The following is a 15,944-nucleotide window of genomic DNA, read 5'->3' as shown; positions in this document are numbered from 1 at the left end:
CATCACTCACCACGTATACCTGTGGGTCATTTTGTGCCTAAAGGGGGTATTGGTCTTCAAGTCCCTCCCTGCACCAATGTCCAGTAGAGCACTGCCATTCTTATCCACTTCTGAAGGCATGCCCTACTTTCTAACTAATCCGTCCACCTTCACTTTTCCTACTCCTCGATTCATATCTCCAATCAAAAACACTCATTCCTCTCAAACTTTTCCCTGCATGCTTCCACATTTGCCCAGAACTCTTCTTTCACTCTGTTTGCACAATCTTGCATGGGCGCATACACACACAATCGCCCAATTTTGTAATCTTAGTTTCAGTCTTACCCACGCAATCCTTGAACCAGCTAATCCCCTTCCATCTGTTACACACAACAATACATATACCCTCTTTTGCCCTATCATTTTCACCTACTGCACATATACCCCATGCATACTCCCACTCTCTCACACTCTCACCTCTCCATTTAGTCTTCGTTAATCCACTTTTGCACCTTCAAGCACCTGGACAGTCTCTCTGTCTTTCACATCATCATTCTCACCTCTTACGTTCCATGTCGCAATCTGAACCATGTACTTTGTCTGGTCCTTGGTTGTCATCTGTTTGCCTCTCCTGTTTGGCGGCTTCTTGTTTGTATTTTTAGTTGTTTTCTGGGGAGGGACACTAACCCTCCATCAACCCACTTGTTGATGCATAGGGAACACGTGTTGCTCAGTTATAAAGTTACCACCTAGCATATCAAATGATTTCCTGGTGCACAGGAAATCATTGGGCTTACAACTCAATGTAGAGCTACCCTGATATAGAATACCACTGCACTGGTTGGGTGAATGACGGGCACCCCCACCAACTGTCTCAATTTAACCCTGCAACCCCCTAGGAATGACTTTTCTATTTTAATGAAACCTCTTTTGGTCTGAGAATTAAATGTTTCTGAGGATTAAATACATTACTTTATTATGAAGTTGAAATATTACATTGCTTTATTGTTGACAAGGTGAAATATACTTCCGTTGTGTTATATTATCTGAAAGTGAAATACTGTAAGGCCATGAGAGTTATTGGACTGAAGGGGTCCACCAAACTAAATTCTTATATGAGTATATTTGGAAAAGTCTGATAAAGCCAGAAGCAGTCCAGACTGCATGGCCTCAGTCCAGTTTGGGCAGGGGGATGGTGTAGGATGAAGATGTTTGGGTAGGGTGTCGTGACCTTGATGATTGGTGTTGGATGGGCATTGGGTGGTTGTCATGACCTTGATGATGTGTGTAGGATGAGCATTTTTTATTTATTTATTTATTTTTTTTTAATTCAAGGAAGAAGTAACCAAAGGCAATTTTTTTTTTACAAGGAAGAAGGAACCAAAGGCCAGGAGCCCACAAACTGTTCCTTCCAAGAAAAAAACAAAAACAGCACAACAGAGAGCCAAATTCAAGATCCGTTCATTTCGAGATGCCTGGACACACTGCGTTTTAAACACAGGAGATCATACGAAGTAGGAAATACAGACTGAGAGAGACAGCTCCAGAGTTGACCTGTTGCATAAATGAAGGACTGGGAGTAATGGTTATCTCTTGCATTAGAGAGTTGGACAGAAAAGAGATGAAAGTTTGTTGGTAGACGGATGGAGGGATGCATTCAGACAGTTCAGAGGAGCAGTGATCATTGAAGTAGCAATAGAAAAGAGATAAAGATACAACAGTGCGGCGAAGAGACCTGAAGCAGAAGGGAACCAGTGAGAGGAGGAGAGTTAATGAGACGAAAACCCTTTGACTCCACTTTGTTGAGAAGAGCTGTATGTGACGAGCTTCGCCACACATAAGAGTTGTACTCTATACATGGGGGGAATAAAACCCATGTATCAAGTCAACAACTGTGCAGAGATAAAGAAGGTATGGAGTTGGCTTAGCACACCTAATCTCTTAGAAGCAGATTTTACAAGAGATGTAATATGATCTTTCCAAGATAACTCCCGAGAGAACAAGACCCCAAGTATGTTTTAAGGATGATGCAGGATTGAGCTGGATATTATTACACATTAGTGAATATTCCAGTGGAAGATTTTGTTGGGTTGAAAGGTGTAGGAACTGAGTGGTGTATTAAAAACAACAAGGTTGTCATGACCTTGATGATGGGCGTTAGATGGACATTGGGTGTTTGTCCGTGACCTTGATGGTGGACATTGGGTGGTTGTCATGACCTTGATGATGGATATTGGGTGGTTGTCATGACCTTGATGATGGATATTGGGTGGTTGTCATGACCTTGATGATGGGCATTGGATGGTTGTCATGACCTTGATGATGGACATTGGGTGGTTGTCATGACCTTGATGATGGGCATTGGGTGGTTGTCATGATCTTGATGATGGACATTGGGTAGTTGTTGTGACCTTGATGGTGGGTGTTGGATGGGCGTTGGAGTGAATAACAAGTAATGAAGCAACAGTGCTAATGAAAACAAAAGAAGTTGGTATGATCCAGACTAATGTCTGATATATCAGAAAAAGTCTGGGATACCAGGGGGAAGTCTGGATGTCGCTCTTATCGAAATTTCACTCTTCGGAATGCCTTGGTCCCAAATTCGTCTGTAAAAGTGAGGTTTTACTGTACTTGTGTAGTAAAATGGTTTACAGAAATTTCTGCAACATTATGTTGTACTGTATTCAGCTTCATACCGTATACCACTTTATCAGTGCTGTTTAAACCTTCACTTTGGGGGTGTTTTGGTTGGATGTCTCACGCACGGGGGTTTTGAGATATATAAGGATAATTGTTTTGATAAAATATTCCACACCGAAAACTAGACCATAATTTCATGAGTAAAGTGATGAGCTGTCAAAACCTGTGGTGTTGGAACTCTTCCACTGCCAGACGTATGCCATTTTGTATAATGATTAATTCAAAGGTGTTCTTTTTACTTTCTTGTTTATATCATCATCATCATCCGGACCTCCTCTCCCACTGTAGGGCAGAGTGAGGAGTAGCAACATCCAGACAGCACTTTCATTTTCACTCTCACTTTCAGCTGACAGCATGATCTGAGTCATCAGACATCGCTTCTGTCAGATCCAAGTAAGCTGCCACGTTAGCAAAACATCTTGTACCGCATGCCGCGACATAATTCTCATACGTAACAAAAATAATAGACAGTATAATAGTCTTCCCATGATGTCAACTCCTCAGTCTTACCACCTCCTGATACAGAACCACTACTGGGCCCTCAGTACTGGTGCGCAAATATAAAATGTTTAGAAAACATAATAAAAGAGGTACAAGGTAGGGTAGTGGATGTTGGAGTGGCCCTGGTGAGAGAGGATAGGGTTTGGAAACTCCCTATACTGTTGTTTGCAGATGATACTGTGTTGTTGAGTGAAGACGAAGGGGAGCTGCAAGGCTTGGTGGATGAGTTTGGGAGAGTGTGTAAGAAACGGAATCTAAAGGTGAATGTAGGGAAGAGTAAAGTGATGGTCTTTGAGAGAGGTGAAGTCAGTGAATGTACAGCGAGGTTGGATGGTGAGGAATTGGAAAATGTGAGTACTTGGGTAGTGTGATGAGTAAGGATGGAGGTTTGGAGGGTGAAGTGCTTGAAAGGGTACAGCAGGGAAGAAAGGTTGCTGGTTCTTTGAAAGCAGTGATAAGAAACAGGGAAGTGAGCATGGAAGTGAAAAAGTTACTACATGACAGTATTGTGATACCAACTCTAACGTATGGAAGTGAAGCTTGGACGTTGTTGGAAGGACACAAGTCAAGAGTGAGAGCAGTGGAAATGAGTTATTTAAGAGGAGCCTGTGGAGTCACATGGAGAGACAGGCTGATGCATGAGGATATAAAGGAGCATTGTGGTGTGGATGTGGATGTGATAGGAAGCGTTATGAGGAACACACTGAGGTGGTTTGGCCATGTGGAGAGGATGGAGGGTGAAAGACTGACGAAGAGAGTGTATGTGAGTGAGGTGGTGGGGGGAAGAGGGAGGGGGAGGCAGAGGATGAGATGGAGGGATGGGGTGGAGAGGTATATGAGAGAGGGGGGTATGAGTTGGGAGCAGGGCAGTGAAATGGCGGGGGACAAGGCGACTTGGAGGCGATTTGTTTGTGGCCACCCCAAACGGGATTGAGGCATCTGGCAATAGATAGATAGAAAACATATACGTGCCACCTAATGGCTACAGACATTTCCTTAGTCGCACATTGACATGCTACCCGATGTGAAAGGGTTAACATAAGTGTTCATCTTCTCTTTGTGAGTTGAGTTATAATGGAATCTCCTAAGTCGCACATTTCTAAACAGCGAATTTATAATACAGGGCAACATCGTGCAATAGTTTGCAATATCAGTTGTTTACCAACCACCTCGCCGACTGGATGCGTCAGTGTATCATGCATTCTAAATTCGCATTTATAGCTTTCAGAGGTATGTTTATAAAAATGCCCAGTAGCTGTTGTAATCCAAGAGTAATAAGAAGTAACCTGTGAAAGACTCATTTCAATAGAAAATATGGAAACGATTCCACCTGTAATAACAAACTCACGATCTCAAGTTGTCATTTTAGCACATTTGTAATACAGATAATTAACTGTTGATTTTTGGCTGCAAGAAATGAGTGGAAAAAAATAAAACTGGGGTATTCAAGGAAGCTGGCAGGTTGCCATCAGCAGTGTTTATGAAAGATCTTTACAGCTGGCCGCGTTGTTTATCAACCACTGCTCAGACTGGATGCATCAGTGTATTACACATTCTGAATCCTCATTTATATATTTCATGGTTAATTTTATAAAAATGCTCAGTGGCTGTGGTAATCCAGGAATAATAAGTAACCTGTGAAAGATTAATTTCAATAGAAAACATGGAAAGGCCGCACCTGTTTGGTAAGCTCAACGAATTAATGGCTCTTACGATATCACGGAGGCAGCTGAAGGTGATGACGACACCACTTCCATTGCCTCTGCACTAAACTTTGAGGGGTTCCTGGGGGAGGTTGATGAGGAGGAAGTGGCTCAGAGGCAGCAGCGTGAGGCAGTAACTTACTCGCTTCGTGCTGAGAGGCTGTAGTCCGCTTCAGGCCTTGGAACCCCTACCCCTGCGTCCTGGTCATTTCAGCTGTAAACCAGTTTGACCATAGTGACCTAAAGTGGCAAATGGCCAAATTGCCTTTCGGCCAAAATATAGGTTAGGTTAGGTACGGTCAAAGTATCCTCGGACTAACAGGATCACGACCGAAACTACTGTAAATAAGGCCAGATAGTCCTGAACTTCCCCGTCCTCCTGTGTCCATTCAAGTAGTGTTGTCAGTCAGAGTCAGGTAAAAGTCATACAGCATTGTTCATTTCCATTAAATGTACTTTTTTAGCTTTTTTTTAGCTGGTGACCAATTTGATGTAGGTTTGGTGGTAAGGAAGGCAACTTTTCCAAGATGACAGAGTCATAACTAACTTTCCACATCAGATTAGTTATTCAGGCAGTGGAAAATGTAAGTGCATTTATGTACTTGGGTAGTGTGATAAGTAAGGATGGAAGTTTGGGGAGTGAAATGCTTGAAAGGGTACAACAAGGAAGAAATGTTGTTGTTTCTTTGAAAGCAGCAATTAGAAACAGGTAAGTGAGCATGGAAGTAAAAAAGTCGCTGCATGACAGTACTGTGATACCAACTCTAACGTATGTAAGTGGAGCTTGGACCTTGTTGGAAGGACAGAAGTCAAGAGTGAGAGCAGTGGAAATGAGTTATTTGAGAGGAGCATGTGGAGTTACATAGAGAGACAGACAGACAAATGAGGAAGTGAAGGGGCATTGTGGTGTGGATGTGGATGTGATAGGAAGCTTTAGGAGAAACACATTGAGGTGGTTGGCCATGTGGAAAGGATGGAGATTGAGAGACTAATGAGGAGAGTATGTGAGTGAGGTGGAGGAGGGGAGAGGGAGGAGAAGCCAAGGATGAGGTGGAGGGATGGAGTGGAGAAGTATATGAGAGAGGGGGGCATGACCTGGGAGCAGGGCAGCGAACTGGCAGGGGACCGGGTGACATGGAGGCGATTTGTTTGTGGCCACTTCTTACAGGATTATGGCCTCTGGCAGTATATAGATAGAATAGATTGGTTATTTCTAACTCGCAAAATTCTCAAATTGCGGCGTGTGCCCAGTCTCATAAGACTGCAATTTAGGAGGTTCCATTGTATGTAGCATCTGTAGGATGTATTCTTATGGCATAGGTCATGAAGGAGATCCATCAGAATGCTAAATGCTATGGCTACTGTATTCTGTTTTAAATCTCATGATAGAACTCATCCATCACATCATAGAAGAAACTGATATGTTTTTATTGCATGGTAACAGATTGTGTATGGAAGTATATTTAGAGACGTGTCATAAGGTGATTCTCATCGTAAGTCAGGAATATGTTCTGAAATACTAAAACTTTGTACATACAGTGTACAGCTTTGTACATTGTACAGTACTGTACATTGAAATAACAAATTAACTTTATAAGCATCACTGAAACTTAAAAAGACACTCTGTAAATTATTATGGACTTAATGGCAAATATCAAGATCAGAAGAGGTGATTTGTAATGAGGTCTTACTTTACTCTGTTGACCAATGCAGAGGAGGCGCGTCAAAATGTCCATATTGTGCTGCGATCAGGAGGGAGCCATGAAGTAACTGACGCTTTGACGCGGTGTGGCACCAGGATATCCAAAGAGTACTTCCTGGCTCTCCCACTCACCGAGCCCAAAACCCAGCATGTGTTATGGTGGGCGCCATTTGGTCCTGACCGCGCTATGAACCTCCGTGACACCCACGCCACACTCACTGCACTTGTACAGTGTCAGGTTAGCATTCACCATTTTGTGGTTATATCATTACAGTTATATGAAGATTTTGCATGCAAGGTGGAGCCAGGATGCCAGGGGTTTTAGTGGTATATTAGTCAGGGTTGGATCCAAGTACAGTACTTGTACTTGGTACTTGGACTTAAGTACAGTTTTTCATGTACTTGTACTTGGAGTTTAAAATTTTGGTTGTACTTGTACTTACACCCTAAGTACTTGAAAAAATACCAAGTACTTTCAAGTACAATCAGGTTCATTACATTTAACAAAAATTTATATAATTATTCTATTGGACTTTATAAAGGTATTATTAAGTAGACTTAATATTCTGTCACAGAAGAAATGGTTTGATTAATAAAGTATACTTATATTCTAATATGCCACTTTCTACCTTAATAACTTAACCTTTAGACTGTGACGATCATTTTATTTCCTTCTTCGAAACAGGAGCACTTTTGTATGATATAAAGTACTTGTACTTGTACTTAAGTACAATGACATGTACTTGGACTTGGACTTGGACTCATGTAAATTGGAAAAAGTCTGTACTTGTACTTGTACTTATACTTGAAAAATTTCCGGGTACTTGGACTTGGACTTAAGTACAGTAGCCTGTACTTGGACCCAACCCTGATATTAGTGAAGGTCTGGCCCATTTCACTTGGCATGCTGTTGGTAAGGTTCACTTATATTTCTTTCTGCCTTACTTCATCCTTAGGTAGGAAAAAATTCAGCATGATAATGATGTAATGCAATAATATTAGAAGGTAATGCCAATACCAGTACAGTAGGAATTCAACATTTGTGGTTATATCATAATTTAGAAGAGTTGCAAATAGCAGAAAGCACAAATAAATATAATGTTACGGTAAAAACTCACTGTACTGGATCAGTTGGGGGGTTGCTCTATCCAATAAAGTTGATAATGTGGTAAGTTCGATGATTCCCCCCAGTAGTGGTATTTTGAGCATATCATGGAAAATAAATCAGTAAAATTGCATATTCTAGTACTAACAATGAAACTATACCCATTTTACACTAACTTGACCCTTAATTTCACACCCTTGTCATAACACTTCTTCACAACTAGCACAGTATTACTATGGCCTTGTAAAACAACTCAGCAGTCATGAGGGGGAGGGCTACATTGGGGTAAAAAGGGTAGGAAACTCATATTTTGCACATTGTACCTGTATACTGGTACTGTAGATGGATACAAGCACTCCTCAGCTTACATAATTAATTGGTTCCTGCAGCTCTTATGTAAGTGGAATTTTTACCTACTGTAAGTCCATCAGACCAAGCACACGTGCCATATCACTCTCTCATTCTTTCCACTGTCTTCTCTCTTAATGATGTCCACTTTTGTTTCCATCTTTATTGAGTGTCATTTTTTGCTGTTGCTCTAACCACCACTAACACTCTTTTGCCTTTGAGATGTACTGGGGGTCAGAATAACGAAAAACACAGTGGTACCTCCTGCTACAACAATAACCGCATGTGTAATGGCAAAACAAATTGAGAGCCAGGAAGTGCACAGATGCCACCTGGTGCTTGACTAATGAAGTAGGACTTGGTGTACATTTTAAATAGATAGGATACATATTTTTATATTTTTTTCTTTGAAATTAGTTTTTATGTACAGTAGACTCTCTGTATAATGAACTAATTGATACCAGCCCCTTGACATCAGAGCTGATATTTCATTAACCCGTTAACTGCTCTATACAGCCTGGGCTGTTCCGAGTGCGACTGCTCAATACAGCCCTAGCTGCGCAGGTGAATTTCGAATATAGTGCCATGGTGACCAAGGCCGATCCATGCAAGCATGTTTGAGCCCTCAAAACCGAAACCGAAAAAGAAAAAGAAAACAAAAACCATACATTCCAATAGGGAATTAGACACTTCGATGTTCATTCATGGCTTTACCAAGGTAAATATTGAGCTAATATTTTGTTACTATATACTTTGGCATGTGTTCTCTCAATTCCTAAGACAAAATTTGGCCTTTGGGAAGTTTCATTTTTACCCCTACGTTTGCACACCACGGACACTCCCAAAAAAACGCCACGAGCAGTTAACGGGTCAAAGCCGTACTCCATGCAGTTCGGTAATTCCTCAGGAGTCATGGCTGTTACCAGTCATCATCATCATCATCATCTAATCCTGTGTTGCCCCATGAGGAGCGTAGGAGTCCGGGGCCAGGTAAGTTGGTCCGACACTTAAGATGAGAATGACCAGCCTCACTCATCCCTGAGTTGCATTAGGTGAGCAGTAAACCCCAGCCACCCCTTGGATATAAGCCTGCACAGGCTCAGTCCAATTGGAGCACCTTCATTACCCACTAAACCACCAGGCACCATAATTTAGTTATGTGGTTACCACCCAGTGTAGTAAATGGTTTCCTGGTGTACAGGAAACCATTTGACTTGTCACTCAGTGTAGAGTCACCTGTAGACAGAAGGAAGAGGAAAGAATGGGGTAAAGAAAGAAATAAGAGGAAGGAAGGAAAGAATAAGGATGAGAGGAAAGGGCAATCACCCGAGTGCTGCACTACATCGGGAGAGTGGATGGTGAGCGCCCCCTTTTACCAAGCAAAGATCATTAACTCTAGAGCGTCGTTCAGCCATACAGTCGTATGCAGCAACATACAGCTAGGTCTAAATGGCTGTTTTTCTCAATAAGTGGTCTATTTATGGCTCCTCTCACGATGCTGGTCACCCAGAGACTGATGCGGAGTTTTTCAGGATGAGGAGGAGTGTGTGTGTGTGTGTGTGTGTGTGTGTATTTACCTATTTGTAGTATACAGGAATTGAGCAATGCTCGTGTTGTCCTGTCTCCATATCCACATTTATCAAGTCTACCTTTACACACATGAATGTTTTTCTCATGCACCACCTCTTTGTCTAAGTCGTTCCAAATATTTAAGTATTTACCTAATATACCTAATTGTGATATACACGGAATGTACTATGCTCGTGGGTTTCCGTCGCTGTTTCTCAATAAGTCGAGTTTAGCTTTAAACTCGTTTAAGTTTTTAGACTGGACGATCTCTTTGTTCAGGCTATTCCATAAGTCTATACTTCTGTAAGGAAAGCTATATTTCTTGATATCCTTCAAGCAGCTTGACTTTTTCAGTTTCATTCCGTGTCCTCTTGTTGCTCTCTTATCCCATACAAACAGATCTTCTTTGTCAATTTTATCTACTCCCACCATGATCCTGAACACTGCAATCATGTCCCCTCTTTCTCCTTTCCTCTAAGGAAGGCAAATCCAGTTTTTCCAGCCTCTCTCTGTATGACAGGTCTGTCAGACTGGGGACCATCTTGGTTGCTGTTCTTTGTATTCTCTCAATCTTGTTTATATCTTTCTTTTTGTGTGGGCACCACACTACTGCTGCATATTCTAACCTGGGGCGGATCATGGCCACTATCAATTTTTTCATCATCTCCTCATCCATATAATGAAATGCTACTCTTATGTTAGTCAAGAGTTTATAAGTCTCTCCAACTATCTTGTTAATGTGCTTTTCTGGTGACAAACTATCTTGGACCAGCACTCCCAAATCTTTCTCTTCTCTCCTTTTTGTGATTAATTCATTACCCAACCAATAATTCAGTGATGGCCTCCTGGTACTTTTACCCATTTCCAATATTTTACATTTCTTTACATTAAATTTCATTTCCCGTGTCCGGCTCCAATTGTGTATCCTATCCAAATCCTCCTGCAGTATTTTACAATCCTCCTTAACCTCTACCTTCCTCAAGATCTTTACATCATCAGCAAACAGACTTGCATAACTGTTCACTCCATCTACCATATCATTTACGTAAATCAGGAACATTACTGGTGCCAACACTGAGCCTTGAGGGAGGAACATTACTGGTGCCAACACTGAGCCTTGAGGGACTCCACTTGTTACTTTCCTCCATCCAGACATCCTATCCTTTATTACTGTCCTCATTTGTCTGTCTCTCAAAAAGTCTCTCATCCATTCCAGAAGTTTCCCCTTCAGTCCTCCTATATATTCTAGTTTCCACATTAGTCTCTTATGAGGTGCCTTGTCAAAGGCCTTCTCTAAGTCTAAGTACACACAATCCACCCAACCATCTCTCTCCTGTACCACATCAATCACTCTTGAGTAAAAGCTCAACAAGTTAAAAACACATGACCTTCCACTTCTGAATCCAAACTGACATTCAGCCAAAATATTCATCTCTTCCAGATATTTTATCCATCTGTCTTTCAGGATTCTCTCACATAATTTTGCAACCATGCTGGTTAGAGACACTGGTCTACAAGTCAGGGGTTCTTCCCTGTTTCCTCCCTTGTAAATTGGTACCACATTTGCCCTCTTCCATTCTGGTGGCACTTTCCCCTCTTCCAGTGAGCATACGATTAAACTGTTAATTTTATTTGCCAGTTGTTCTCTGCATTCCTTCAGTACCCAATTAGAAATTCCATCAGGTCCTGGGGCTTTCCATACATCTTGTGTTTCCAGTAATTTATACACTTCCTGTACCTCCACTTTTATATCTTTCATCACTGGAACATTTCTAATCACTCCCTCCCCTTCCACAAGCTCCTTTTCTTTAGTGAAAACTGACTGGAAACGTTTGTTCATTATTTCTGCTTGCATTGCCGCATCCTTAAAGACCTCTCCTTCTACTTTCAGTTTGGTGATTCCTTCCTTTTGTTTCAGTTTGCCATTAACAGATCTATAAAACAGTTTGGGTTCATCCTTGCATTTGTCTATTATACCTTTTTCAAAATTCCTTTCTTCTTCTCTACGTATTCTTGTGTATTCATTTCTTGTTCTTTTATATTTTTCCTTTGTTCTGTTATTACCTCTCTTTCTCCAATTGTTCCACGCCTTATCTCTCTCTTTTTTTGCTATCATACACCTTCTATTAAACCACTCCTTTTTCCTGTTTTCTTTCCCTCTTACTCTTGGTATAAATTTTTCCACTCCCAAATTATAGAGGCCTAGAAAGATATCCCACTTCCTCTGTATCTCTCTTGTTTCTCTGAATTTTCTCCAATCCACATTTTCAAAAAAGTTTCTCAATCCTGTAAAATTTGATTTCCCAAAGTTGTATCTTCTCTGTCTATGAAGCTCGTCTCTTGGCTCGACGTTCCCTATTAACATCTGGAACTCAGTGACCACGTGATCACTTTTTCCCAAAGGACAGAGATATTTCAATGATTCTATTACATCGGGTTCTTTGGTGAACAGTAAATCTAACCTTGCTGGTGTGTCCTCACTTCGAAACCATGTCTCTTCTTTGACCCATTGCGTCATCACATTATTCATTATTATATTTAATAACATAGTGGCACACGAATCCTCGCCGCCTCCCGAGTACCACCCAGTTCACCTCTTTACAGTTAAAGTCACCCACCAAAATTATATTATTGCTTTTCTCAATTATTTTTTGGAAATAGCTAGCCATATCTGACAACATCTCATGGTATTCGTCATCCTTCCATGCTCTCGTCTTTGGGGGAACATACACTACCGCCATATCTCTCTTAACATTCTCTCCAGTTTCTAATTTCATATATATCACTTCAGCCCTGCCTTCTCCCATTTCCACAGTATCTACATTTATGTTGTTCTTCACTGCTATCATCACTCCTCCTCCCTTTTTTTCTTTTCTGTCTTTTCTTCACAGTTTGTATTTACCATCTCCCAAATGAACATCAATATCATCTCTTAATTTGGTCTCTACAAAGCACATGACATCAGGTTCATGTTCTCTCAAGAGATCGGTAATTTCGATCCTTGTCGATATGAAACCATCAACATTAGTATATATCACCTTCAAATTATTTTTGACGTTTTTAATACCCTCTTCTCTCCTACTCTCTGTCCGTACCACTTCCTCAACTTCTGATCTTTCACAGCCATCCCCCTTAGTTTCGTTCACTTCTATTTCCTTAAATACCATTTCCTTACTTTCATATCCAATACTCTCCAAAAAAAAGTATTACATTCTTCCTCTGTCCTCTTATCGTTTTTTTCCCTTTGCTTCTTGTTGTGGAGTGGATATGGAAGTTGTGTAGATTGGCTTGGGAAGAGGGAAGGGTTCCAGAGGACTGGAAATCAGGTATAATTGTTCCTCTGTACAAAGGAAAAGGGGAGAGAGAAGTATGTGGTAACCATAGGGGTATTTGCCTTCTTAGTGTGACTGGTAAAATATATGGTAGAATACTCATTGATAGGGTTAGGCATATGACAGAGGAGCTAGTTGGAGAAGAACAAGGGGGATTTAGGAAGGGAAAAGGGTGTGTAGATCAGATATTTGTTCTAAGATGTTTAGTGGAGAAGTATCTAGAGAAGGGAAGGAAAGTGTACGCTGCCTTCATGGACTTGGAGAAAGCTTATGACAGAATAGATAGGAAAGGTATGTGGAAGGTATTAAGAATATATGGAGTGGAGGGGAAATTGTTGAGTGCTGTGAAGAGTATGTACGAGGGAGCTAGGGCTACGGTGCGAGTGGATGGTGAGCTGAGTGAGTTCTTTGATCTCAATGTGGGACTGAAACAGGGGTGTGTAATGTCTCCTTGGCTGTTTAATATATATATGGATGGGGTCGTAAAGGAGGTACAAGGTAGGGCAGTGGATGTGGGGGTGGCCTTAATGAATGAGGGTGAGATTTGGAAGCTTCCGGTGTTGCTGTTTGCTGATGATACAGTATTGTTGAGTGAAGATGAATGGGAGTTGCAAGGTTTGGTGAATGAATTTGGGACAGTGTGTAGGAGGAGGAAGCTGAAAGTTAATGTAAACAAAAGTAAAGTTATGGTGTTTGAGAGGAATGAAGTCACAGAGTGTGCAGTGAGGTTGGATGGTGAGGATATGGAGAATGTGAGTGCATTCAAGTACTTGGGTAGTGTGATGAGTAAGGATGGAACTTTGGGGGATGAAGTACGTGAAAGGGTACAGCAGGGAAGGAAGGTTGTTGGCACACTGAAAGCAGTGATGAGAAATAGGGAGGTGAGTATGGAAGTTAAGAAGTCACTGCATGATGGTATTGTGATCCCTACCCTGACGTATGGAAGCGAGGCGTGGACCTTGCAAGAGGGGAACAAGTCAAGAGTGAGAGCAGTGGAAATGAGTTACTTGAGAGGAGCATGTGGAGTGACATGGAGGGACAGGTTGACGAATGAAGAAGTGAAGGAACGTTGTGGGGTAGATGTGGATGTGGTTGAAAAGATTAGGAGAAATACACTGAGGTGGTTTGGACATGTGGAGAGGATGGAGAATGAAAGACTGACTAAGAGGGTGTATGTAGGTGAGGTGGAGGGAGGGAGAGGGAGGGGTAGACCGAGGATGAGGTGGAGGGATGGAGTTGAGAGGTATATGAGGGAGGGGGGGGTGAGTTGGGGGGAGGGGAGTCAAATGGTGGGTGACAGAGTGACTTGGAGGCGTTTTGTCTGCGGCCACCCTTTGCGGGATTAGGGCGTCGGGCTATAGATAGATAGATAGATTCTTCCTTTAATGATTTTAAAACTTCTCTTTCTTCTTCATTCAGATCTTTTCTTATTATAATATTTTCCATCCCCACCTCTTTACCTAATTTCCAGGTCACTTTAAGTATCTCATTTATTACACTTTCTGATGTAAACTTGACTCTCATAGGTCTTGTTTCCCCTTTCTTATAAGGCCCTATCCTCCTTACTTCCTCAGTTTCTTTTACCCACTTGTCTCCTTCGGGGTCAATCTTGCCTAATATTTCTCTCACCAAGTTCGTGTCTCTCTCGAGTCTTACGAACCTAACCTTTTCTTCCTCTTCCCTGTTTCCAAATACAACCACACATCTGCTCCTTTCTACAGTTTCTCTCACTATTTTCTCTTTTTTCTTCAGTATTTTCACTACATTTTCTTCCATTTTTTTCTTGTTCATTTCCCTTTCTTCCTGGATGATCTCTCTTAAGCTGACCACTTCTTTCTGTTCTTCTTCTACGTGTGCCCACTTTGCCTTATGTTCTTCTATTACATTACTCACCTTCTCCGTTTTATTAGTACTCTCTTCTAATTTCCTCCTCAATTCAACATTTTTCCGCTTCAAATTTCTAATCTTTTCATTCGCTGTTTCATTGGATTGGATCAGACTCTGTATGGTAGTTTCCGTATTTTCAGACACATCTTTTATCTCTAGATTCTCTACTTTCTTTTCAAGTTCACTAATCCTCATAATTAATGTTTTAACCAGGTCCATGACATTGGTATTTGTATCAAATCCTTGAAATTCTAGTCCCTCATTGTTTACATTTTCGGCCATGTTTGATCTTGGTTACATACCAAAACAGCTGTTACCGAAAAAAAACTACAAACATTCATGTATTGTCTAGCCAATAAATCTTTACATTTTTGGTAGTCTATTAACTTTCATTATTTTAAATTTAAAACAAGACCTTAGGAGACAGGACAGACAAAATTCCTGAAACTACTTAAGGTTAGCAATGATGGCTGGGACGTCTGCTCTCTTCGGCTGTTTCTCCATGTGTGTGTTTGTGTTTGTGTATGTGTGTGTGTGTGTGTGTGTGTGTGTGTGTGTGTGTGTGTGTGTGTTTGTGTGTGCATGCATGCATGTGTGTGTGTGTGTGTGTGTGTGTGCATGTATGTATTTACCTGACTGTATTTACCTCATTGTATTATACAGGATTTGAGCTAAGCTCGTGTTGTCCCTTCTCTTTTCTACAAATATTTATTGTCAAATCTAGATTTAAACACATGGATGCTCTCTGCTCACACCACCTCTCCCTCTAAATAATTCCAGTTGTCTCCAGTTCTGTTTGGAAAACTAAACTTACTGACATCACAGAGGCGTCGACTCTTCTTCATCTTAATTAGACACTTCACCAGATCCTGTTTCAGAAATCTGCCCCTAGGTTCGCTTCTGTCGCCCAGCTCTGATGTGGGTTAGGCATTGAAAAAGTAGCCAGTGCGTAATTCCTTTTAAATTTTGACAAAAAGTAAAGCACTCCAAATCAGATTTTACTCATGAAATTACTCAGTTGGCATGTTATGGTACAAAGAAATTACAATATGGGAGCCTTTTGATTATATATAATGTATTATAAGTGTCATATTGTAAACTCAGCTTTTGTCAGTTTA

At 41.1% G+C, this 15,944-nt stretch overlaps 1 protein-coding gene across 1 annotated transcript in view; it reads left to right on the top strand.

Annotated features, from left to right (window-relative positions):
* The window catches only part of LOC145403713 (PX domain-containing protein kinase-like protein), a 1,006,790-nt gene that overhangs the window by 309,866 nt on the left and 680,980 nt on the right, over positions 1 to 15,944 (top strand). Inside the window, exon 4 of the mRNA XM_080275395.1 lies at positions 6,597 to 6,823. Within this exon, the coding sequence (XP_080131521.1) occupies positions 6,597 to 6,823 (227 nt within the window). The remainder of the gene's footprint in view (positions 1 to 6,596; positions 6,824 to 15,944) is intronic.

The sequence above is a fragment of the Coenobita brevimanus genome, chromosome 61, assembly GCF_032717465.1.
Source record: "Coenobita brevimanus isolate Jiangsu-jjx chromosome 61, ASM3271746v2, whole genome shotgun sequence".
Lineage (NCBI taxonomy): Eukaryota > Metazoa > Arthropoda > Malacostraca > Decapoda > Coenobitidae > Coenobita > Coenobita brevimanus.
The sequence above is the reverse complement of the archived record's forward strand: the minus strand, read 5'-3'. Positions and strand labels throughout refer to the sequence as shown.